The sequence below is a fragment of the Scardinius erythrophthalmus genome, assembly GCF_964197995.2.
Source record: "Scardinius erythrophthalmus genome assembly, chromosome: 21".
NCBI classification, from domain to species: Eukaryota; Metazoa; Chordata; class Actinopteri; order Cypriniformes; family Leuciscidae; genus Scardinius; species Scardinius erythrophthalmus.
The window spans coordinates 27,041,377-27,068,914 of NC_138241.1; the positions used below are offsets into that span (position 1 = coordinate 27,041,377).

The 27,538-nt window shown below is 37.8% G+C and overlaps 1 protein-coding gene across 1 annotated transcript; it reads right to left on the reverse strand.

The window, feature by feature from the left end:
• Positions 1-255: 255 nt before the first annotated feature.
• six3a (SIX homeobox 3a) lies at positions 256-3,658 on the reverse strand. The gene is made up of 2 exons (XM_081350528.1): positions 2,837-3,658; positions 256-1,369 (listed from the first exon to the last, which is right to left on the reverse strand). Exons 1-2 carry the CDS (start codon positions 3,526-3,528, stop codon positions 1,177-1,179), a joined length of 885 nt encoding a protein of 294 aa, XP_081206654.1. The 5' UTR covers positions 3,529-3,658; the 3' UTR covers positions 256-1,176.
• Between the last annotated feature and the right edge of the window lie 23,880 nt (positions 3,659-27,538).

Sequence of the window (27,538 nt, forward strand, 5' to 3'; positions counted from 1 at the left end):
TACACTTAATTTTTGCATTGTGTACATTAGCCACTGTCTTTTAACAAAAAGAAAGACGAATGTTCAACGTGTCAGTGAATTTTTTGTTAAAAAAAAGTTCCTGTACTGTAAATGATGTGTATGTTGAAGAATTTTTTTTGCACATTACACAAGTGATAAACTTATTCCATGCTCTCCTTAAACTGGAGAGATAATAGTTTGTTGTTGCAGGCTATAGAAAATGACTTGTGGAAATGACACACATAATGCAGTTTTATAACAAAATGGAATACTGTATTTTCAGTTTAGAAACGTATACATTAACAGAAGCACGCAAGAAAGTAACATTGAATTATAAGCGCTGGACTGGAAACATGAAATAGACTTGGTCAGTCGATGATGATATCCAATATTTTGTCTTTTGCATTAATTTCGACTGATAATTCATGGTCACTTAGAGTTCTTTTCATGGCATAAAACAGAGAAACAAAACGCCTAGAGCACTTACGTTTTGACGAATAGTTTATGTAGGGACACCAAGCCAAGAAAAGTGAACAGGGATAGAAAAGAGAATGGGTATAGCAATATTATTTACAGACTTATTTCTACACATATATTACAGACTGGGAGAATGATCGCATTATTTAAGATATACATAATTCAATATAAAATCTCGAAATAAAAATAAAAATCTGATACAGTCATAACGATTCAGTTCCACATTTGACCAGTACCCCACATAGGCAGTGACAGAAAGTGTAGTAAAAAGGTGCTTACGACTCAAATGATTGTCTGATGAACATAAAGGAAAAGAGGATTGCATCCTGGCTGCTCGTCGTCGCTCGGACTAAAACAGAAAAAAAAAAAAAAAGGCGATGGACACCGGTTTCTGGTAATTCCCTCTTCACGGTGGTCCTGGTAGACATAATAAACGTAGGGCATTTCCCCATATACAAAAAAAAAAAAAAAAAGGAATTCAAAGAAAAAAATATATATTTAGATATATATATCATGCAAGTGATGGGGTGGGGGAAAGGTGTGGGGTCCATTGAAAGCGCTTGAAAAAAACACGTGCTTTTATGTTTTTTTAGTTTTTTTTATATAATAGTAATATCAATTGGTCCTTTTTCATCTTCCCCGATAATTAATAGAGTTTATTCAGGTCCATTCTCCTGTGTATATTTCTCTGTTTGCGTATCATACGTCGCATTCCGAGTCACTTGATGTTACTGAAAGAATCGACGTGCCCGTGTCGACTCGCTCTGTCATACTGGAGACACTGGTCGTTGGACTCGCTGCAGTCGATGGCGACTCCGCAGAACTGCGAGGAGTGCAGCCGGATTCCGAAAGGGACCGCATGCCATTCTGCCCTATTCCTTGATGCTGGAGCCTATAGCAGAAAAGTGAAAGAATGGAATGCCATTAGAATAGAAAAGTTGTAGGCCATTTTTTCCACTGAAAAACGCGCCTCAATTTTCATGTAATGCTACAATAGGCCTTTTAAACATTTAAAACGATATAGATTAATAAAAATAAAAAATAGAACTCTAATAACTCTAAACATTTGCTTACATGATAAAGTGGATGCTACAGCTATACAATTACATAGAGCCCTGTTGCTACAAGGATTAAGTCTACATACCAAAAGCATATTTATAATCTATCCTCGAGATTTGATTGACTTCTCAGGATATTTTAATCTTGTAATGATACAAATAAGTATTGTTTTTATTTGCATGTTTATATGTTAAAATTAGGTGACGTCAGTTAAAGATTTGAGATGTTAGTGTGCTGTATGACAACAAAAAATACTTATATTAGCGATGTGTGGTCATCCAGTCAAGTGCAATTTGTAGATTTATCTATTAAATAATATAAATCAGTTACACCAGTCAAAGTGTGGACTTAGTTTCTGCTGCTTTTTTATTCTCAAGACACACAGTAGCTTACTTATTAGCGTTTAGGTAGAAAAATAATTCGACTAGGGCTAAATCATCTATAAATAAAACTCACTCTAAATAATTTACGCCGTGTTGTGTGTAATGTAATTACGAAGTACATTGGGTAGTCAAATTTTAGCCTAATAATTTGCACAGTGTCAAATATAATAGGCTACACACTAGACCCTAGAATAAATAATAATGCTTTATTTCTCAATGTTGTGTGTCCGCAGGGTTACAAATATTTGTATTTACAATCTCATGTTGTAAAACATGTCTGTGTCTAAGAATATTTGATAAACTACTCTCTATAGTATTACTTTGCATTGACAATTACTTTGGGATTTACTTTTCCAATATTGCAACACAGATACTATACGTAAATTGTTTTTGTTTTCTCTTATTAGGCTTTATCCATATTTGTATTGTTATCTCGAGCATCTAAAATTTGAATTTATCATCAATGTTTTTTTTTATATTTGATGTGTTAAAAACGACAAAAAGACTATTTTCTAACAGTAAGCAGAACACACTAGCTTTGATGTGAAGCATACACATTTGATTATGGAATGTTACTTTAGATATTTCAGCTTTCATCGATGAATCAGAGGGGGGAAAAATCCATTGCCTTTTCACACTTTAATAAACAGGATACATGGCATTTGATCTATTTGCTTTTATACTCTGGTTAAAACTTTTTAAACATCTTGCACATGGCACAACTAAAATGTCGTCTTTCTCGCTCCCTTAATTTTTTTTTTTTTTTGTATGTCTCTAAATCTATTTGATTCTGTTTTTTATACTTACACAACACATTGTGTTGACATATTTCACAAACAGTTAATTTATGAAAATATATTACGAATATTACGAAAGAACATTTCCATTGAAAGGTAAACATACATGACGTGACTGACCTGTTTTTTGCTGCCGCTGCCCTGTCTCGTTGTCTCCGGTTTTTAAACCAATTTCCGACCTGTGTAGGAGTGAGTCCAGTGGCTTGAGCCAGTTCCCTTTTCTTGCTTGGGTTTGGGTAGGGGTCCTGAAGGTACCACTCCCGCAACAGACTCCGCGTTCGCTCTTTGAAACAATGCGTCTTCTGCTCACCGTCCCAGATGGTTCTAGGCAGGGGGAACTTCTTTCGCACCCTGTACTTATCAACCGGTCCTAGGGGACGCCCGCGTAGTTTCTCGGCCTCCTGATAGTGAGCCTCTAGCCACATCGCTTGTAATTTACCATGCGAGTCCTTGGTAAACTTGTGGTTCTCCAAAATGTGGTAGAGATCACGAAAATTGCCCGTGTGGAAGGCAACCACAGCCCGGGCACGAAGGATGGATTCATGCTTGTTGATCGCCTCGCAAGCACCCGGCGCCACTGGAAGCGACCATAGGAAGCGACCCAGCCGCTCGATGTCCCCGGTCTCCTCCAGCGTCTCGCAGACGCTCGCCACTTGCTCTGGAGAGAAGTTTAAGGTTGGTAGCTGAAACATTGACAAGTCTTCGGGAGACCTGGAGCTGGGCGCACTGCTCGCCAACAGCAAAGGGCGATCAGCAAAGTTTGGCAGGAAGAAATGAGAGGGATAAAGCTCTAAAGGCGATCTGAAAACCATGGAAATGACCTGGGAGAGAATGAAATTTACGAAGGAAAAAAAGACCGACGAATTCGGATTGAATGATTCAATAGCTATCGCCTAATGACACCAGCCTCATAATATCTCCCCCTAAATCCACCGTGAGTGTAGCATTGAAATATTTTGTTTCGCTTTTCTATTGGTCTTCTTGGTGTCGTTGTAGCGTTGTCATGGCAGCCCTGCCAATCACTGTCAAGCGTGCCAATCATTAGCCAGTACGTAGAGGCTTTCACCACTTCGGCTGCACGCACGGGGGGTTATCAGGAACTCCAATCTCAACAGCACCCTCCCTTCCCTTGACTCGTGTGAAGTCGAAGCAGAGTCTCGCCTATTTGTTGAATGGAATGAGCAATTAGAGGGTGGAATATTATTGTGATCTTAACGAGGCTCGTTAAAGTTAAGAAGATATGTAGGGAGAGAAGGCAGGGGTGGGGTTTCGGGATGACAGTCACGGACACGGGAATTTAAATGAAGCGCTAAAACGGAATCCACGACAGGGTGCAGATAGGCTATTTCATTCTTTAGCGCCTCGTATGAAGCTGGAGAGGATGTATGTTACGCCGGCTCGCTTAACCCATTGCCTAAGTAGCCTGCATTAGCCGTAAAAGCATGCAATCTAAAAGGATGGACATATGTGTTCTCTGTGCCTATATGCTATCGCACGCCGAAAACTCCCGGGTCGTGTTTGTATTTTGATCGCATTTCGATGCTATTCTCACACAGTGACAGCCGCTTACTAGTGGACGCACGTCCCTGTGGCTCCACTGATGCTTTGCTTTTGCTATGATCAGAGACCAAACACTGGCCCGTTGCCCATGCATGTTGGAAAAAGCACGTGATCATTGATCATTTATTTTTATTTTATTCAAGTGCAGTTAACTATACTTACCAATATTGTGCGCTACTTTTAGGTTGTAAAAATTTGAAAGACTTTTTACAAGAATGAAGGATATAATCTATAACTATGCCACGAGATTCGGCTTCCAAAGGCGTGTTGGTATGGGTTTCATGGTTTATATCAAAGAGGCTGTGCTGTATTATAGCCTATTTAGACAGTGCTTATAGTTCGTGTAAAAATGTACGCGTCTACTCGATAAAGAACAAAGACCATTTTATGAGAACATAAGCCGCAGTATCCAGACTTTCTCTAATTTAGCAAATGCTGACATAATTTAATGCAATTTCCTGAACTGTTCAGGTGTTCAGAACTTGTATGTCTCTTTCAGATACTAAATTCCATCTTATCAAAGTATACAGGTAAATGGGATAATATTTTTTGAAGTCCTATTCCATTAACTTTATTAGCAACCCTTGTCACATTTTCTCAATGCTGCAAGCTCGTGTGTGTGTGTGTGTGTGTGTGTGTGTGTGTGTGTGTGTGTGTGTGTGTGTGTGTGTGTGTGTGTGTGTGTGTGTGTGTGTGTGTGTGTGTGTGTGTGTGAATAGCAGAATGAGGGGCGGGGAAGAGATCTTAATAGAAGTATTGGGTCACGTTGTGTCTCCAGGATCAAATCTGTTTGTTCTTCTGTCACAGGAAACTTAAGTGAAGTAACTCCAAGTGGCACTTGAAGTGGTCCCTTCGGAAAGCGTTTTGGACTGGAAATAACCTGTGTTATTTCATTGTAGACCGTATTTTTTAAAAACCACTTGGTCAAGCTGTTTTACATTTAGAAAAGCTCTTAATTGTGCCATATGAAACAGGTCCGTCTCGGCGAAATCAGTTTTTGCATGGCACGGTTCAAATGTGATTTGGAAAGAGAGATTTAGTGGAAATGGCATAAAAACAGAAAGAACGTGCCAAGTTGCCGTAAAATCACTTTGTTTAACATAGCCTTTGTTTTCATTAAGCAAGTAATTAGCATCCCAAATAACTTCATTCACCTTGTTTAATCGTCTGTTTATCCCCTTTAGCTTTCATTGCTCTGTACTATGCCAAAATCAGCGGGGAGCAAGGTCCTCAATACCGATGAACGTTTAGCTCTGTCTTTTTTAATACTGACAAAGACCATGATATAAGAATGTAACAGACAGTGGATTATTTCGCAGCTGAACAATTATTATTTAAGCATTTTCAGTATTTGTAAGTGAAGTGACATAAGGGGTTTGAAACTTAACACGTAATTTCGGCGATCACATGTCTCCTTGAAAGAGCCATAGCTTTAATAAAGCTACGTGTCGTCACAGCATGCCAGACAGAGATCACTGAGAAGAGCTCGGTCGTATGAGAAGGTAAGCAAACCATTTCTTCACTCTCGATCAAACTTGCTCTCACTTCTTATCACACGAAAATGTGTCCTCCCATCCTCTCACCAATGTTGGCAACTACGCGGTTAACATGCATGAGTAATTTTGAGCATTGTGTGGTGAGTCGGGGACTTGCATGCAAATGTTTGAGGAGGAAAGGGCACGGGACACTGCCTTCTCCGGTTAAAGGTTTTATTTCATTTTAAACATTTATTCTGTTTTTACATCCACTCAGGTCATCATTAAACATTGCCAAACAGGAAATCGATCTCCATGCGACGGCTGCAGAAAGAGAATCTTCTCGGGAGCGGTGGTTTGAGTCTTTCTGTTTTTATTTTGATTTATTTTTTCTGGTCTTAAACTAACTTATGGGTTGTAAAACTTGTAACTCCATCGATTTTTTTTATATATCCATTGCTCACTCTTCCCTTAAGTTACGTCTCTGTCGTCTCTTTTTTCTTTCGATAGCCTAATTTATAAATGATATATTGCTGTTTTCTGGTGCTATACCGCAATAGTACCATCCAAAATGGACTTGATTTGAATGTGGCTATGATGTCTGTGTTGCTTGCACAAGTATGTACGTAAGTTTTAATATGACCTTTCTTAAAAATAGCTAATTGTTCTGAGACTCACCAGAGAGTTGGTCAAATTCTTAAGTGTCTTAACAGATTATAAAGCGAAGGCGATAGATTAAACAACAAGCATCGTTCAGTAGGCTACCGCTCATATTCCCAGTTTATCGCTCTTGAAGTTGTCATCCTCTGCCGGGACGTTGCTCTCCACTCCGTGAATCATGCAAGACAAGTGCAGCTTGCAGCATTGTGGGGCCGTCGTAACGGGGCGCAAATGCCCCTTTCTATTCTCAGCTCAGGGTCTTAACCTCGGCTGTATTTTGAATCCGCTTGCCTTGTTAAATGTAGGTTGTAGTACAATGGAAGCGTTTTATTACCTCTGGCTACGATGTCACACCTACTTAGGTAGTCAAGATACAATTCAGGGAAAATGTTTAGTGTGACAAATATTTGCTATTTGGAAAAGGAAATTGGGTCATTTGTAATTTTATGCTGATCATAAAACTCTCTTTATGAAATTCTCTATGATTAATTGATCTTTTTTTTCCCAATCATTTAGTTGCATTGGCTAGTATAGATTATTTGTAGTTTGTAGGCTATGTGTTCCTGAAACCTCGATGATATGTTTGATTTCAATCTTTTTTCTTTTCTTTTTGCTGGGGGAGGGAGGCGAAATGCGAGCAGCATTTTCAACAGAGATGCCCCCTCCCCTCTTTTTTTGTGTGGTCTCATTAAGTGGGCATCCTGCTAGGTCTGCGGAGTAATACGGGAGCTGTCCAATCACTGCATTTGCACGGCTTGTTAGCGACATTTAATGAGGGTTCTCTGCAAACCAAGTGAATGGCGCTTCAATGTTAGATTTACCTTGTGTCAACTCGTTACTTCTAATGAAGCCATTGGAGGTTTCGCTGGTGAATGGAGCCGGACGCCTGGAACTGCAGGCCCTCTTTCTTCCGGTTTCTCTCAGAGCTTTGGCTTGGCCCAAATCCATAGGCTATGTGTGGTGTGGGTGGTGAGGACGAGCACTTTATTTTGGGGGGTCGAGGGGGAGTAACGGAGATGTTCATATAAAATAGCTACGTTGTATCCGTTCTATTGTGCTTTAATTGATTATGTTCATTTCAGGACCTTGTAGGATTTCATCATATCCAGAGCCTGTGAGTGATAAAGTAGCCTAATTCTTCTAGCCCCCTCCTCGCGATAAATGTACAAACCATGCACATACTACTAAGTACAGCGTAGCCTACTTCTTTAGGATTGTCCACTACAATCTACACATTTTTCCACAATGGTTTGATATTTAGGAATATTTTTTGTCCAATTGTTGTGCCATGTGCAACCAGGCGTTTAGACTAATCTTGATGCAAATGTTTATAGTGTCTAAAACGGAATGCATTCAGTTATTTAAAATAGGTTACTAATAATATAAACAATAGTGATGGTGATTATACAATGTAGGATGACGACTGGACTGAATTTCTTTACTAACGTGTTCTAAATGTGCTATTTGAGTTTTACTATAGGCTACTACACTGTTGTGAGGCATGCAAAGTTAGATGCATCATCTTAATGATTTTACGAAACTGTACATTCACTGACATTAACATAATAAATTAACAGAGTAAGTAAAAAAAAACGGTTAACTATTTTAAAACAGTGTGCTGCTAATTAAACAAATTAAAGCATGCATTAAGACTGACTGCATTTGCCTTTTGATTCTTTTAGATTCATACAAATTTTGATGTGAAACTTGAATTTCTCGAATTAACGAAATAATTGTTTTTAAAACATGAGAGAAACTTGAAGAGATGTCGATTTAATGTTTTACATAAAAAATGGTTTAAGAAGTAGTCTATAAGTATTCGACGTGGTTATAGCCTATATTAGCCTACATTTTCAAGAGATATGGTCTTACAGGGATACAGGGATATGGTCTTCTTTTGCGTTTCGTATTAGTAAGCCCTATCAGTTGTTTTGTCAATCTTGATCAGGTGCAAAGTGACACGATATAACCATTGAAGCCGCTGTCATAACGACCCGGGGCAACCCGACAATAATTCATAAACGCTGGCAATCTGTCACTTTGCGTCTACGGGGAGTTTTCTATTAGAGCTTTTAAATGGGCAGAAAGTGAAACACGGGTCTGTGCCTAGTAAGACAATCCAATCTGGAGCAAATCGTCAACATGGGCAAATTATTAGCGCCTCAGTTGAGCTACAGCTGAAAGGGCAGACCCATTCATGAATTGTGCTCAATCTCTTCGTCCATTCTCCCTCAGTCATTCATGCTATAATGATTCAATTTGGGCATGTTGGAAAAATGAGACCCAAATTTGGGTGGGACATTTGAAGATTTTTCACTTTAACTCATTCTTAATGAGTAATTCAATTATTTAAGTTGTCGTTAAAATTAAATTTGTGTCTTTTTCCCTCTCAACATAGGCTATATCAACGTTGGATTGGAAATGGCATCAATAGCCTACATCTAAAGTAGAGTAATGGATGAAAAAAAAAACATTGAGATGTACAATGTTGTTTACGGTCTAACAATAGACGTGCAGGATTTTCAAATATGAATTCGAGGGAAACTGAAATAATTAATGCCTACATTATTTGGCATAATAATACACGACATAAAATGTTGATCAAATACCGCGATAAAGATTTTTTTAATTAGCATATCGACTTTTTATATATATATATATATATATATATATAGGCTAATTAATGATTTTTTATTTTATGTGAATGTATATGACTCATAATGTACTAAAGTGCATTTTTTGATGGAAAAGTGCAAAATGCAACCTGCCTTTCTCTGCTCCGCCTAAACTGCTGTTTAACATAAGCCTTTTCTTCGTCCTTCATTTGACAGGGAAGTCAAGTGACTGAAAAATTACACGAGTGAAACCAGCATATTTAAACAGGACAAGCCCTGCTATTGTGGCTTGACGTGTTTTTGTACCTGTTGTCGAGAATGACTGTGATTGTTGCTCGAGAATTGCATTTTGTTTTGCACACATTAGGTTTTTTTTTCTGGAATTTGACTTGAGACACATTTGAATGTTTTAGCTTATGTATTGAATGATATGTTTAATAAGGGTGCTCGTTCTTATTTTTATTTATTTTTTGTATTGATGTGTATTTATGTATTTTATAATTTTACCATTAAAACTGTTTCATCAGTGATTAATGCTGGCTGGTTAAACAATAAAAGCTAAAACAAAGCTAAAAACATTGGCTTATGTGTCTGCGTGACCTGTGCTGATCTACAAAATCTCTCATTTGTAAAGGTTAGGAAGTTCTTTGGTAAACATGTATTAAACTCTGCGTATCTCTGATATCAACTGTAATTCCAACTCGCTCATTAACCCATAAAAAAAAAAAAAAGATTATGCAAAACATTTATTATTGATTGTCAGATTTTGGGCTGCAATTCCTTATAAAATGTTTCCCTTTCATTTATTTGAGCAATTTAAATATACCATGTCATAAGTTTAAGTCAAGGAGGGGAACAGAGTCATCGAGTTTTTTAGGCCTATGATTACTTGGCTGTGACTGAAAGTGTAGCATCTAGGACTTGTTATTCATGGGTGAAAAGCATCTGTCGAATAGGATTTCTGTCTAAAGAAGGGTTTGACCACAGAGATCAATAGAGGACGTCTGTATTGCTACAGGAGATGCAATAAGCAACATTGCTGTGACAGGTACAAGGCGCCACTTTGAGGACACGCGCGAAATATCAACAGGTAGGCCAAGACAGGCCTATATAGGCCTAGTAAGAGCTAAAGAAAATAAAAAATAAAAAAGAAGAGGAATTTTGAGATTTTGAACATGTGAACATGTTTTTGACGTATTTTACTTATTCTTGATAACAGATCAACGAGGAAACGAAAGAATCAATTTCTGGTCTTGTTGTTTAGTTTTTACATTTACATTACTTACAACAGAGGCTGCAAAAATGGTCATTCTATTTCAATTAATGTAATATGGAGAAGATAAGGAAAATTAGGCTACAGGATGTTATGTTTGTTATTAAACTCTGTTTCTCACCTATTAATGAAACCTTTATAGCCTACATTGTCTGATATAAAATGATACTTTCATAACCGTAACACATTTCTTTCAACAGCATTAATTATTTGTAGATTTTATATGAATGTATAATGTTATAATGTGAAGCTAGAGGCAAAGGCTTCATCCAGGGGTTTATAGTCAAATCTGTGACTTTATTTGTATGACTTTTCAATTCACAATGAAATTTGATTTCCTTTGGAAAGCTGTCCATTGCACCCACTGACAATGTTTCCCTCGTGTTTGGATAGCATCCACTTCCAGAGTTGATCGATATTAGAGTTGACTGGGAAAAAACTCAATGTTTGCACAACATGTTGTTCTGGCGAAATCTTGAAACACAAGATGCCAGTCTGAAACGTTCATTTTTACTGCCCCTTTAAGGTAGGCCTATTTGATGATTTTTTTTTTTTTTTTTTTTTTTTTTCTTTGCTGATTAACGCATATGTATTTTTAATTAGATCACTTAATGGAATTATTAGGATTTACTCAAGCAGATGTCAAAACGTCTTAAAAATGTTTATGATTGAATGACTGAGCCCAGTGAGCGACGCATTATTCCGTGGCCAGATGAAAAATTAATGACTGACAGCTGTAACCTGTAGCCTAGCCTGCCCTCGGTCTTTCAATTGCTGAGATGGTCATCACATCCACCGCTGAAGCATTATCTCAGAAGACTATTTGCTCAAATACGACTATTGATTTATGACCTGCAGTTCCCTGATAGCTATATAGGCCTACAAACTAAACCCCACATCATCTAAATAATTCTCTTCATTTTTGGATTTCATGGGTAGCCTAGTCTCATTTGCCAGAATAATAGCAGGGTGTATGTGATTATTGTTTAGTTTAGGCCTTATTGCAAGGGTTCTCAGACTGTTTGCCGCGAACGCGACAAATATGCATGTGCTCGCGCACACAAGGTGAATCTAAAGGCAAAATGTCGCGCAGAGGTAATGGGAAGTTATTGGGAGGTTGTCCTATCATATTGTCCTGCAGGTCTGTGGTTCACGGCGGGGTTAAAGAAACTGTTGATATCTTTGTTTGCTCTCTCCGCCAAATCCTTTTCCTTCCTAAAAAAGGATGTGTCCTGCCCTCACCGGCTCGCACCCCTGTTTGTTTTTATAGGTTTACAACATTGACCAAAACAGGAACACAAATAATATTGCGACGTCATAAACTGCACGGTATGGTCTTGTCTTTTGTGAAAGCAAACACCCGTCCTCGAACTAAAGTGAATTCTTTGTCTGGCTATTTTTGTCTGCAATAACCCAGAAAATCCTTGTACTTCTGTTCTGCCTATTTCCGAGTTTTTGCTTTTGTGCGAAAAATAGCCTATTTGCTCAGTCTTCCAGCAGTAGGCTATTCGACCAAAGGTATCGAAAATGAAAGTAGCTAGGCCTACCTTTCAAATTAAAGTAAATGTGCTATAAAACGTTGATTGGGTTGTTGATAATAGCCAACACAAAACATAAATTAGCTACAGGAATAAATACATTATCTTTATTTAAAAGTATTCTGACGAATAATTTAAAAGAATGCTGTGATGTTATGAATGACTGTGCACGGCTATAAATAAAACAAAACAATATATATTTAAACTGACTAATTGTAGGCCTATACTGTATGGTTGTTATATGTTCATGTAAAAATCGACTTTGAATTTCATAATGAAGTATATTTCATGATCTTTCAAATGATGGCAAATGATCAGTTGTAGGCCTACATGTAGCTATACTCCTTTCAACCATTCTCTAGATTGCACTGAGATATCTATGTTGTCTTTGAAAGATATGGTTCATATTACTGAGGAGCTTGCAGTATTTGACCCATCAGAACAATAACATTGTTTGTCAGCCTGTCACTACTCGGATGACTGAGCTGCTAGCTGTGTGTGAGTGTGAGAGTGTATGTGAGAGGACTGTGAGTGTATGAGATAAAGAGACAGAAGGGGAGGGAAATATTGTTATGTCCTCATATTCTACAACATGACTTGAGGCTCTTAGCACTTTTTAGTTTTGTTTCTCTCCCTCCCTCCCTCCTTCTCTCTCTCTCTCTCTCTCTCTCTCTCTCTCTCTCTCTCTCTCTCTCTCTGTGTGTGTGGGGGGGGGTTGCATGTGTTGATATTGCCTCCATTAGCCTCATTAGATCTGTCTGCAGAGCATCACAAACAAACTGAACATCATTAGAGCTCACATCTCTCTCTCTCTCTCTCTCTCTCTCTCTCTCTCTCTCTCTCTCTCTCTCTCTCTCTCTCTCTCTCTCTCTCTCTCTCTCTAAGTACTACTATCAGGTGGTGTAACATGTAACAAAACCTAAAAATCCTAAATGTTGTACTGTTGTTTGTATTATTATACTGTTGTGCACTGTTTTTGTTAAGAAATCTTCAGAATAATAATATATGTTTATATTATTACACTGCTGGATGCCATCTTTTTTTATTATTCAGCAAGGACACATTTCAATTGATCAAAATGATACAAAAGTGTTCATCAAAGAATCCTGAAAACTCAACTCACAACCATTTTCAATAAGAAGAATAAGAAGAATTGAGCGCCAAATCAGGATATTAGAATGATTTCTGAAGGATCGTGTGACACTAAAGACTGGAGTAATGATGCTAAAAAATGGAGTTTGTCATTACCGATAATTATTATTAGTAGGCTATATATATATATATATATATATATATATATATATATATATATATAAAAGGGGAAAAAAAGAAAAAGTATATGATGTTATATGTGTTTTTGTGTGAAGTGAGTCTAAAAGTGCAGTGGAAGGTAACTTTTCATACTTCTCTGTAATAGAATAGATCCTTGAATAAAACATAGTTAGCTATTAACATTCAACCAACTGACACTGAAATTGTGACCAGTACCTGAGCTGTAAATAAATGAGGCTGGAATGTGCTATGACTCCACTGGACGATTTGAACAATAACAAAATGTAGTGCTGTGTAATCCTGTATCTAAAGTATAAATCCTAAATGAAATTCCATAAAAGGATTAGTAGAGTGTCACAGAGGAGCCGGTTAAGAGTACCAAAGGTAATTTGTAACCTTAGCAACTACTGGAAATGGGGATTATCACAGCCATGTGGGCTTTGTGGATTGGGCCAGAGTGAGGTTGCCCAGGCTACAACCCGGATTCCTAAATCATCAGAGTCAGAGACAGATTTATACATTCTAATTTATATAGAGGAATTAATTCTAGATAATTTCGAACCTTTGACATTCAAAAAAAGGGCAACTGTAAATTCCATGGTGTGAGTATTAATACATGTTGTTTATAATTCAAGGAAGATTCTGTATTAAGCATTTCATTTTTGGCAAACCTTTACTCTTGCTGCCACATTTTAAAAATGACACAGAAAGACATTTTTTTGTGTTGCTGAACGTATTAAAAACCAAAGCTGATCTATGATTTGATTAGTAACTGGATTTAAGCTGTTGTCCAAAGCTTCAGCTCAAAGCAAGAAACTCAGTCTAACACTTAATTGTGGAGGCATTATCCAGCAAGTTTAACCACTTTCTTGTTGGGACTTCTCAAATGTCTTATTGCTTAACCATGTGGAAGTGACAACAGCCAAACCCTCTCTATCTCTCTCTCTCTTCTCCCTCTCTCTCTGTCATTCTATTTTCATTTCTTTGTAAGTTTGGGGAAGCTATTAAAGCAACAGTAAAAGGCTTCACAAATGACATTTGCTGACATTCAAGGAAGTGCATTTATCAGCCAAGTACAGTTCACCTTGGTGAATGAAATCCATTTGTGCCAGTGTCTGCCTGGTGGCCTCTCTTTCTCTCGTTTGCTCTTTCTTTTTCTCCCTCTTTCTCTCTCTAAATTGATGCCCAGCGAATGGGGAAATGGCGAGGTGGCGCACGGTGCGGCAGCTGCTCTCAAATGTCACGCTGGAAAATCTTTAATGGGCTAAGTGTAGCCTTTCCGGCCCCAACTTGTCAGGTAATCAGAAATCTCTGTGACTCCTCTCCCTCCTCTCTCCTCTTCCCACATTTCCAAGCTCCCCAGGGCCACATCCCAACATTAATTACACGTTATTCTGTTCGGAACTCCACCGCCGTGAAACAGATAGACTGCTTTTAAAAGTCAAGACACTGGAGGAAAAATCTTCTCTGCATGGTTATACATTTATTATCTACAGTGAAGCTAATCGTATTCGTCTCTTGTTTCAAAGACTCATGCCATAACTTTTAAGGAACTCTACATAATGGTCGCACAGAAAGGACAAGAGTCCAGTGTTTTTCAAACTCGCCGACATGTGACACGTATACGTGTTTACTGCCAACAGTGTGCACATTACATCACTGTAAAAAATGATATGATCGAAAAGTTATGACAACATATATTTTTACGTTGCCTTAACTCATCAAAATAAGTTACGTAATTTGCAACTTTTTTGTTACACAAGACTCAACTAATTTGTTTTGAGTCAGTTTCATGTAATTTAAGTTGAAATGACATAAACACCCAAGTTGATTGTACTTAAAAATTTAAGGCAGCAACTTTTTTTTTACAGTGATGCATCTGGTAGAAATTTTAGATGATTGAATGACAAATTGGATTTTTAATTGAAGCTTGTCTGTACTGCCTTGTCAAATTGGATCTGCTGTTTGATTTATGTAAACACTGTATACAAGCAATAAACAAAAGTATTTTCTGCATTATTATTGGTGATGTGATATACCTGAGAATAGGCTATTTATCACCAAATCAACACAAAAAAAGAGAAAGAATGTTGTCACAATTAAGTAAGAGTCACCATTTTGTTTTATTGCATATTTACAATCAAAATGGTTTGCCGTATCACATTTTGAGTATGATTGTGTTACATTTCATGTGAAATTCAACAAGTAGTATAAAATCTAATGTAATGTCATTTTATGAAGAAGTTTCAGTATGTTAACCTACAAATAATTAAAAGATGTTTTTCTCATGTTGGTCCAATAAAATTCCTCTACTTCAAGTCATGGAGCTGGTCATAGTCATTGTGTAAATAAAGTGAGCCTAGCAAGATATTAGCATATGCTGCTGTTGTATGAAGGTGATTAGCATTCTACTGCAGGAGAAGCCACCACTCATCAGAACAATAGCCAGGTCAGGTCAGGCGCTGTACAGACACGCAAAGTCATTGTTGAAAGAGCTAAAGGGAAATGGCGTGCCATTGCTTAGCCACCAGAACACCAGCTCCATTTAGCACGGGTTAACCTATCAGAAAGAAAACGTGCTGCGTTGATTTATGATAACATTTATTCACAATATATATATAGGTGAGATTTAGATGAATTTAAAATCATGTATTAAGTTTCACATGTTCCTACCAATTATGAACTCAGTTTTCAATTTTTTGGATAGTCTTCCCATTGAAGATCAGAACATGTATTCGTGAGGACATAGCTTGGACACAGAGGCTTCTGAATGGAGATGATCTTTAGTGTCAGAAAGCTTTCCACAGTAATAACTCTTTTTCTCCACATTCAGGTACAAGATGGCTGATTAAGTTTCTCCTAAAGTGTGTAGGTCCTGGAGTTGTGACTCTTATTCTCAACCTCAAGGTGGTGCTGATGGGGAGAGAGGTGGTACTGTAGTGTGAGTACTGTAAATATGCCCATTAGAAGAGTGAGTGTAAGTATCTGAGAGCGCAGACATTTTATAGAGAACATTAGAGAATTTTATAGTGATTGGATGTAGAAGATGCACAGCACAACATAGATGCACTTACGTTGAGGGATCAAAGTCGTGAAGAGGCTGTTGTCGGTGTCACAAGGGCTGTGTAACACACACACACAACTACTGTCACCGAGGGAGTGGACAGGCTATTTGGATATGTGCAAGCTACTCTCAGCAGTGCTTGTCCACTGGCAGCCTGACTGAAAAGTGCTTTTCCGTGTTAGAAAAAAATAAGAATGATTTTTCTCCTTTCAGTAAACTCCCGTGACAGTGAGTTACTGTTGACAGAGCACTGTGTCTAAAAATCTCTCACCGTTATGATATCATGCCATGAAAATAAACTGCCATGGAGTCACTGCCTTATCAGTGCACACCTCTAAATAAACCATTTGCCTTGGACAAAGCACCATTACATTACAGAACAGTGTAGCCTAATCATTGTGCATTATCATTGCAGCTAACTCTGCTCCTTTTGAATGTTTTTTTTTTTTTACTTTTTTTTTTATCATACCTAATTAATTTAATACCAGACAAAAGCACCAGGTCTACAAAGAGGGTGGAGAACAGCAGAGAGATAAGATTTCTATGAAATAATTTGTGCTAATAGTGTCAGTGACTGTAGCACTTCTCTGCCATCAAGGATGCCTTGCTTTAAACAAGAGGACATGCAGTAATCATTATTCTTTAATTTTACTTCAAGGAGCACATAATTAATTGTTCATCTTGAACTTGGAGGGAAAAGCAGAATTCATTTAGAGCCATGCAAGATAATATGAAATCCCCTATGGTCTGATGATGTAGGGCAGCAGGGCTGAGCTATTGGCGTCCTGCTGTTCTAAAGCAGATGCTGCAATAGCAACATTATGGAATTATCGTTTCTCTTTAACTTCAGGAGTACTTCATTACAACGGGGTCAAACAAATTAGCTGTTAATGCATTGGCTGGGGCACAAAAAAATGTGGAAAATTGGATGGGAGAGCTGATGAAATAGAAGACATTTAATGTATTGTTTATTATATTTATGGTTAGTACGATTTTTTATGTTTTTGAAAGAAGTCTCTTATGCTCACCGCGGCTGCATTTATTGGATAAAAACAGTAATATTGTGAAATGTTATTACAATTTAAAATGACTGTTTTCTATTTTAATATATTTTCAAATGTAATTCATTCCTGTGATGACAAAGCTAATTTTTGACTCCAGTCTTCAGTGTCACATGATCCTTCAGAAATCATTATAATATGCTGATTTGCTGCTTTTTAACCTTTCTGAATAACTGAAAAAAAAAAGAGAATGCAAGTGTCAGAAACTACAACAGAAAGTCCCGAACTGGGATATCCTGTCTTTCTCACGCACATCTGATAGGCTGCAAATAAATTATAGTGTAGAGATGGTGACACAAGAATGAATGCTGTCAGTTGTAATACAACACCAAGATCAAAGGATTATCAGGGTAATAGTCAGTACAAATCTTCATTAATGCCTTAAAAGATAACGATGGTGAGATGTTTAAAAAAAAATCTTTTGGAGATTGTGTTATATGGGCAGATAACTTGAGAATCCGTCCCGACAAACAGCTAATCGACCCAGACAATGTTAATTATGCAAAATACATGTGAATTATGAGCAGAAATAGCATTTGAAAATCTTCTTTATGACACAGAAGAATGCTTTGTGCTTAATCCGACTTGGAATGTGAGGTGTTAAAAATGTCAACACACACACACACACACACACAATCACACATACGTTCCCAGGGCATATTAACTGCATGTTTCCTGCAAGAGCTGTCAATCTGAATCACAAACCAAGTCCGGACATGGGTCGTGTGCATGTGTGTTTACAAAAGTTGATCTGAGCCTGTGCAGTGTGCACAAATTCGAGTGCCAAGTGTGTGAGGGTTTCACTGATATTTTGACATACATAGGTGCCCTGAATTGAGGAAATTAAAGAAGCCTTGTGTTTGCGTGCGTCCTGAATAAGAAGCCGACGTGCCTGGGCAAAGAAGGGTGTTCTGCTTTTAGCATTTCTTAATGCACAAAGGCCAAGGATTGAGTTTCATCTGTCTCCAGTTTACACAGACACTAATGAGAAGGCATGAAATTGGCTATTGCGATTACCTTCTAAACCCAGCCTGTTGGAGCAAGGCCTTAGGGCCTGCCTGGAGCCTGACTGACATCATACTTCATCACAGGGGTAGACATTAGCCATATGAATGATAATCTGACAACATGACACTTTAGCTAAGATCAACAAGAAGGGTAAAGAATCAGCTTTAAAGCCCTCTGTAACATGATCAGCTTTTTTATCAGCATGTAACCAGCACATAACATCATTGCTATCATTTTCTCCACTAATGACGGTAATGTCGGCGAGCGCGCATTGATGTCCGCGGGCCGATTGTGTAAATGAAACAGAAAACGTACAAATTACATTGTCAATTCAAATTTAAGCAGGTAATGCCGCCCATTCATTTCACCAGCCAGCAGTGTTTTCCCTGTAGTTATCTGTGACAGAACGACACGTCGACGGCATGCTGGAGGAAAAAAGCGACAGGCAACAGCAGTGCGTCGAGTAACACCAGAGAAGAGACGCGCTACGACATGAAAAAATCATCGTCCCTGGTAAATCACTGGGCTGTTTTAATTTACGTGGGGAAGAGGCCGTGTCGAAGGCCAGTTGCTGTTCTAATTAAACCGATACAACTCACAGAATTGGCGCGCTCGTCACCGGCGGCCTCCGTAGCGTCTGTCATCGCCCGCCTCGCGCATCTTCAGACTATTTGAAAATCAATTATCTCAACAAACCAGCTGTAAGGACTGCGTGCCAGCCACTTATTCCTGAAGTGAATAACGTATTTGAAATTCATTACGGCACGGAGGGACGGAAGTCTCGGGTGTTTTTTATTTTATTTATTTCCATTATTTATTGCCAGCATTAAACAATACACAATCTCATTTTCATGTTCTCTTAACCTCCATGACTATTACGTGATTCCACCCATCTCACCTCCGTCATCGCCTCTGCTTGCAGATTGTGGTGGAGTAAAACTCGCCGGTTCTTTTCATTTATTTATTACATGCAAATCAAAGCACTCCTGGAGGTGCTCTCCCGTTTTGCATACATATTGATGGGTACGGGTGCAGGCTGTACGTGTGTTTGTTTGTGCCGGGGGGAGGAGGGCGCTGAGGGGGGCGGGCTGCTCAAAACATTATCTTTGCACCGTCAGATTGACCTAGCGTAAGAACACGCTGCACATTTTGATTACATCCTTTTTTGTCACCTCTTTTGCAGGGTAGATGACAGGCCAGGGATGAGCTTCAAACATCGGCGTGTATACGTGTATATGTAACAGGCCTGTGGAGTGTTTGTGTGTCAAGGACGTTAGCGGGGTGGACAGCTGATGGACACCAGCGTGGAGGAGATGTGATAGTGAGTTGATGCAATGTCACTCGCACTCAGATCTAACCTGAGCGCTCCCTCCCTCTCTTTCCCGGTCCGTCCCGTGCCTCTGTTCCTCCCTCTACAACTGCTTTCTCCCTATCACACTCCATTCCGCACACCCCCTTGCTATATCTCTGTCTCTCACGATGTTCGTTCCTAGCCTTGCTTTCCTTAAGCCCTTCGCGCAGGATCAGGTCGCAGGCATGAAGGGGGGGCTGAGAGAGAGAAAGAGAGAGAGAGCCAGAGAGTGCTTTATCAGCAGGTCTGCTGGATGGGGTTGTCAGGCGTGAGTCAAGCAGGGTCACCGTGGTGACAGGAGGTGTCACTTCCCTGCATCGCCGCCTTTTGTGCCACCAGCTGCAGTCTTGAGCACGCTTTTCACAGACCTGACTGGAGCTGTGCGCACAACATGTGTGTGTGTGTGAGTCTGTGCAGCGTGTGATCAAGATACTACTGCTTTTTCCATTTATTCCTCTGCCTGCTGTAAAGGTGGTGTGGATAGAAATGGTGTCCTGTGTTTTGAGATTGATGAAGGTTGCAGTACATGACATAAGAACAAGCATACACACACATTTGTAGAAAGCATTTGCTATGTATATTGATAGGACACTAGATTATATGCTCTTCTTAAGGCAAAATGCCAGATATATTGCAGAAGGAAGCACAAGGCAAAGCTATAGTTTTGAGTTTATATTTTTATTTTCAATTTGTAGGTTAGAGTAATAACAGTAAATTATGCATAATTACACGCAACTAACAATTCCTAATCCTACCCGAACCGTATGTAGTTGCTTAATATTATTCAGTACTTAATTACACTGTAACAATGACACCTTGAAATAAAGTGTAACCCTTTATTTTAATGTGTCCCTGTTAAGTACTGAATAATATTAATTAATGTAGGGTTAGGGTAGGATTAGTTGCATGTAATTATGCCTGATTTATAGTTATTAATATAGTATGTAACGTGTAACAAGGACACATTCAAATAAAGTGTTGCCATTTTCCCTGCACTATTTTAGGGCTGCCAAATTTTACACTATGAAAAATGATAAACATTGAAAATAAATTTGTATCAAACACTAAAATAAAAATGAATTGCCATTTTCAACAATAATTGAACAATAACACTGGTTTAAGGTGCACTTTGAGTGGATGTCACAGCGGTGTCCATTGCGCATTTGCAGTACAGTAATGTAAGATTAAGTAAAGGTGTTCTCGCATTCTCCCTCAGGCTAGGGGCTTACAGCAAATCAAAAAGCAGAGCAGAAGGAAAATGGGGTCAAATTGACTTTCAGCCGCCGTAATCTTCAAATCGTTGAGAAATTACCTCGGGAGTGAGCGCCAGCAATTTGTTTCTATTCTGAGTAGTGGGATGAGAAGGCCACTTGAATTACTTAATTTCAGAATTTGACGAACACACAGACATGCTATGCACCATGTGTGCTCAGCGCCACTGAAAGGGAGTTGTTTACATGCAAAAAGAGAATGGGAGCTGCAATCGATGGCCAGGCCATTACAGGATATGCTTAAATGTGGCAGAAACGTTTTAGCAATTTGGCAGTGTCCAGATTCTGCAGAAGGAATTATTTGATCAATATCATTGCTGCCTAATAGACAAGAGTAAATTATATGATCAATGCCTCTGCCCCGTGTATGCAGGACAGTGATATACCTTTGTGCACACTTTGTCATTGTGCATGCTTGTGCATGTATGTGGCCAGTATGTACTATTTCTTAATGTCCCTCTCTAGGCATAGTGTGGCCTAAACGTACATTAGAGGCTATGAAATGTGAGCTTACGTTCAAACATTTGCAGCATTTACGCATTAGCTAATCTTTGATACTGCGATTTCTTAATTTGCATTAGCCAGGAAATCACTTTAACTCGAAATATTCCGCTCTAAACTTGAGAAATGTTATGATGGCGTGGTGACTTTCCTCTGATCTAAAATGATATGTGTTTACGTGTCTCGCCCGTGGTTAGAAACGCAGGAGTATGGTTAGTGATCTGAGATGACATGTTAGGGACCCAGAATTTGCCAAAACAAACGCAGTGATGCAACTCTGTCTGAAGTGCGCGCGGCGCTTCGAGACATCACTCTCCGGCAATGAATGATCCTGTTTTGCTCTGTCTTCAGGACAGAGGGAAGGCTTAAGTCTTTTCATTAGACGGTGTCATCATTTCTTTCTTTCTTTTGTTTTGAGGTGCATTTATTTTTCTGCTTCTTCACTCCTCGTATTCATCACATGACAAATCACGGTGCGCTTGCTAATGCTAAGCAAGTGAGACGAGAGAGAGGAGGGAGAGAGGTTGCAGGAGGGAGAGTGACACAAAGAGAGCTTGTCATACTTGCTTAAGGATGAAATATTAAGTGTGCAGCCAGGTTGTAATTTTCTCCAGCAAGTGCAGAAAGGGTGTGGGGGAGGAATCACACCATGACTTTCCTTTTCATTCCCCAAGCTGCATATTACTATTTAAACAGCATTATTTTAATTACAGGTGCAATAAAAAGCACAGCTGTTTAAAATCTAGTGTTCTACTTCTAATACACAGAATTATTAATCAGTAAACACTGTGCCACTCTGTCTAAACAAAGGATGTTTCCCAATATAAAATTAGATTTAACTGCAAATGAAACTTTAGAGAAATCTTTGTCATACTGCACATTGGATTTGTGATCAACTTGCATTCGTGTGTTGAGGAATGTGCTTTATTGCTTACTAGAGTAGACTCGGTATTTGTGTGTATGTGTGTGTGTATGATATTCTACCTTTCCTGGCAGGAGTGTGTGTGGAACTCTTTCCTGATGTGATACAGAGGGACAGGTGAGGGTTTCATCTCGCTTTCACTTTAAGTCAGGTTGCTGGCTCATCTCAGTGTCTGTCTCTCAGTGTCCTGGAATTTACACTTTCGTCACCCTCAAAACACACAAATGCGCAGACGCATACATTTGTTTTTTCTATCATATTACAGACTTTTATTGTTTTATAGCGAGCTAGTACTATTTTATATCCTCATATTTGCGAGCATTTTTTCGTGAGAACATGAGCACACACACACATGCCTTTCAGAGGAAATCATTTCAAGGAATAATACAGGAAGAATCTCTAAACTGAGAGAAACCATGCTTCATTATTTCTGCACGTATTAGAATATATAAATTCAACTGAAATAAATTCAATACACTCTCTTTATCACAGGACAATTGACATTTTTTACATATTAACATATTTTGTGTAATAATTTATATCAGTTAGTGTTGGTGTAAAATAATTTAGATATTTCTGATGGATGTTCATGTTTTAAGATTGAAAGTCTGGGTTAAAAGTAAAACAATAAGATCTATGCATAAAAGACAAAATAAATAATAAAGGCATGATACAAGTTTCCAGTTTTAATGTACCCTTCATATAACAAAAAAGAAAAAAAGCTATAATTTAAAAAGATCATAATTTTCTTTAATATTGCCAGGTTTTATAGTTTCAGTAATACTTATTGTCCTGCTAAATTACAATTCATATACAACCCCTCACACCTGAATTTTTTTCCACTGAGCAATTTTTTTACCTATATATATATATGCTCTTCTTTAAAACAACATTTTTGCCAACTCATTTTTTTGTTCGATTTTTAACTTGTCCACAACAATGGACACCACGACTGAAGCAACATAAAAACCCTCATATTTTAACCATACTTGTATGAACTAGAGTTTGTGAACTAGTGTTGAAGGTTTTGAAAAGATCAATTTTGAAAATAGTCTCTTTGAAAACAAATAAAATCATATTAATAATATTGAATTAATTAACATGGTAACACTTTATTTTGAGGGTCCCTTTTGAACATTCTGTTGACTATAACATAATATCAATTATGTCAACTAACTCAGAGTATTAGTAGACTGTCTGCTTAATGTCTGCTAACTCTTTATTGTGATGCTCCTCCAACAGACATTCTATTGACTATAAGTAACTTTGCAAGTACATCTCTACTTATTCTAACCCTAACCCTACTCTACTAATGCTCTAATAACACTCTAATGAGAGTTAGAAGACATATAGGTGCAACGTTACTTATAGTCAACAAAATGTGTTAAAGATAAAAAAAGATAAATAATAAAATAAAGTGAAACCGTCAATATAATGTTCAAAACTGTATTTCAGTTTTGAAATGCTTGCACAAATTTCACAACCCGGAACGTGACTAATTCATGAGGTTCCTGCTGATATATTCCAAGACCTGATGTCCATTGCAAATTCCTGTGTTCTATATTTAAAAAATATTGAAATATTATCATTATAATAGTTGATGCATAAATCTGCATATAAAAGGTAAAGGGGGCTTCCTCCTTGGTTAGTTTTATGTGATGCCTGAAGCTCAATCAGATTACTGTAAGTTAGGGGTCATAACTTCTTTGTAATTGCAGTGACCAATAAGTGACCAGGCATTAATTATATTATAAAAACATAAATCTTTATTGATTTAAAAAACAACAACAACAAAACAAAAAAAACATGTGAAGTCTATTCCAATTAGGCAAAGGGTTTTTGTACTATTTCTTGCATGACAAATCATACAGTTTATAATACTGAAAGTAAATGTACAATGTATGACATATATTGTGGTGATTATAAAGTTGTTTAACAAACGAGTACTGGGAGTGTGGAAACAAATTGTTCAAACAATCTAAAACAAAATTGTTATCAATGTCTCTTAATTAGTTAATAGCTGACCTTGCTCAAGACAGGCAACCAATGCAGTTTCTTATAATATAAAACAGTGTGTTTCAGACTTGTTTTGTAAGGTGTGATTCATGAGATTATGCATTGGCCTGATTTCTGTGTATGCCATGCAAATGATCCCTGGCTGTAGAGATTTATTTCATGATGATGATTATTTTAAGACAATCAAACATGATCCTTTCTTTGTAATCTTGTTTTAAGGTAAATTCATCAAAATGATTTTGTGGCAATGCTGTCGTAAGCTCATGACACATCATATATTGTGGCTCTAGAGCTCCTTTATGTGTAGTGAACGTCTGTAGATGGAGATAAATTGGAGTAAAATATTGCAGTCCATTTCCTTGGTCAAGCTATGATGCACGATCTCTAAAGGGGACTATGGATGAGTGAGCCGGGGTGATGGAAGAGTTCATAGGATGAGTAGGGTTAAGAAGGTGTGTGTGTGTGTGTGTGTGTGTGCGCGATCTTCAGCTTAGCACCACTGATTAAATCAACTTTATTTCTCATTCAGTGAAGCGCTATAGGTTATTCTCATCCATCAGTGAGGCTGATAATCATAGCAAATGATGGAGGTTAAAGACAGGACATTTGTACATGAAAATTAAATATAATAACAAGATTTTCCACAACACAGCTCATCTACCATTAATCAAAACTGATGAATGATGGTTTAAATTAATCTCAAAGCCATTTCGATCTGAAAGATGTTTAGAAAGCTGTGACGCAAAAAGAGAGAACTTAAATGCATAATACAGACTTTACGTGTGAATATGGAAAGTGTTATAAAAGAGGTGCGAGTAAAAGGAGTGATCTTATCGTCCCTCAATCTATTTTCTCTCTTCTTCTGTCTTCAGTGCTGATGAAACATCGCTATTGTTTATGCTGAAGATTAGAACGAAATTGGGCTGAAACGGGTTGTTCTGAGGAGATGGAGATAAGGCTGAGGATTTGTATGGGGCCGTGTGCGGGGCCCTCTTATCGGGGCCCCTGCCACAGGCACCATATGAAGTTGTTCAAGCTAATTAGCCCTGGCAGGAGCTCAGCCGCGCCATTCAGCGAGGCCCCAACACAAACACTCATAGATACACATCCTGTTCATTATCATGACTTTTATCCTTTTTCCTTTCCGTGACATGATAAGAAATTTAATTACAAAAATTTACATTTCACAGCAATAAGTCTGGATAAACAAATGTTTTTCATCAATGCCATTTTTTAAAAGCGAATGTCTGACACTTATTTCACCAAGACATTCCACAGCTTGATACACATTCACCCACAACTGAGAGTGTGAAATCATGTTTGCTCAGATCTTTGATGAAGAATTATTTGTAACACATTCATTGATTGACCCTCTTAGATGATCTCTCTGTGGCCATAGAACACAGGTGTTGTTTCTTAGTCTCAGAAAAACAGTACAGTCTAGTTTATTAACACTCTCACCTTGACACATCCTGCCTTATGTGAGCACCCACTAGAGCCATCTGACCTTTGCAGAAAAATGGAGTGGTTTTCAATATGTGCAGACCCTGAAGACTCCTATTTGTGCTTTTAAATTACATCTATTTGGCATTTTACACATCTTTGAACTTTTGTGTGTGTGTGTTTATCATGAGTGCTTTTGGATGGACTGAAGACCACTCATTAGGTAACTGCAAGAAATGTGGATGTGAAGCCTCTAGTGTAGTACTTTTATCATTACATTGCATATTTTAAAATGAATGATAAACATTGGAATCTATTGGAATGGTGGACAGAGTGTGATATTTGGAAAATCTGGCAGATATGAAAAAAGGCTTACTCATACCTTTGTGCTTCTTTATATACCTGGTGTTGGTAAGTCAGCCCACGGTGCAGCACAGTGAGTCAGATGTGAATTGTTATACCAATTAGCTCCTCTTCTGATATGACAATGCTATGCTGTGGATATAATGTGTCATAATTTGTTTTAACATTCATTTGCGCACAGTAAATATTGAATTTTTTTTTATTTAGCTTATATTTTACAATGGATTTCCATATCTTAAAGGGATAGTTCACCCAAAAAATGAAAATGATGTCATTTGACATCATGAGTTTCTTTCTTCTGTTGAACATATTTTGGTTTTGGTAACCAGACAGTTGACGGTAGACTTCCATAAGGTAAAACCATCTACTCTATAAATATATGAGTTATGTACACGTACACTATGGTTCAAAAAGTTTGGGGTCGGTAAAATTTCTCTTATGTCTCTTAAAAGAGTCTCTTTGCACACCAAGGCTGCGTTTATTTCATCAAAATACAGTAAACTGTAATATTGTAAAATAGTATTAGAATTTAAATAAGTTTTCTATTTTAATATATTTTCAAATATAATTTATTTGTGTGGTAGAGCTTAATTTTCAGCATCATTCCTCCAGTCTTCAGTCACATGATCCTTCAGAAATCATTTTAATATGCTGATTTGCTGCTCAAGAAACATTTCTTATTATTACTGAAAATTGTTTTACTGCTTAATAGCTTTGTGAAAACTATGATACATTTTTTGCAGGATTCTTTGATGAATAGACATTTATTTGAGATAGGAATCTTTTGTAACAATGTAAGACTTTACTGTCACTTTTGAGCAATTTAATGCACCCTTGATGAATAAAAGTATTAATTTCTTCTTCAAAAATAAATAATAAAATAAATTTCTTACTGACGACCCCAAACTTTTGAATGGTATATTGCAAGACATACTGAGAAAGGAGAACAGAGTCTGTGTAATATTTGGTAAATCTGACAAGTAGACAAAAGGCTCTTTTTCTACTTTCTTCCCAGAGACTTATCTATAGTATGCTTCTTTATCTACTTGGTGTTAACAGGTCAGCCCACAGTGCATTACAGCGAGTTAAACGTTCATTTATACACCAATTACCACTCTATTAGCTCCTCTTCTGATATGCAACTGACTAGTCTAACAAATCCCAGATCGAAGCATGCTCAATTGCTCAGCTTATGAAACCACACCTGAGTGTGTATTTGCTGCAGTTTGTCTGAGACCTTTTTTAGAGGACTTGCTTTGAAACTTCTTCCATCAGTTGACCACATAGTAGCATGAATGGCATTACCACACAAATAACTTCATTCAGGTAGTAGATAATTAAATTAGTGCACTATAGCTGAAGGTTAGTGCGCACACAAAAAGAGTTGATTTCATACTGTACAAATCTTCTGGTGTCTTTCAAGAAATAC

Coding starts and splice junctions, on each gene's coding strand:
- six3a (XM_081350528.1), bottom strand. CDS start 3,528: ATGGTTTTCAGATCGCCTTTAGAGCTTTATCCCTCTCATTTCTTCCTG. Junction 1,370..2,836: donor GCAGCGGCAGCAAAAAACAG/GTCAGTCACGTC, acceptor TTTCTGCTATAG/GCTCCAGCATCAAGGAATAG.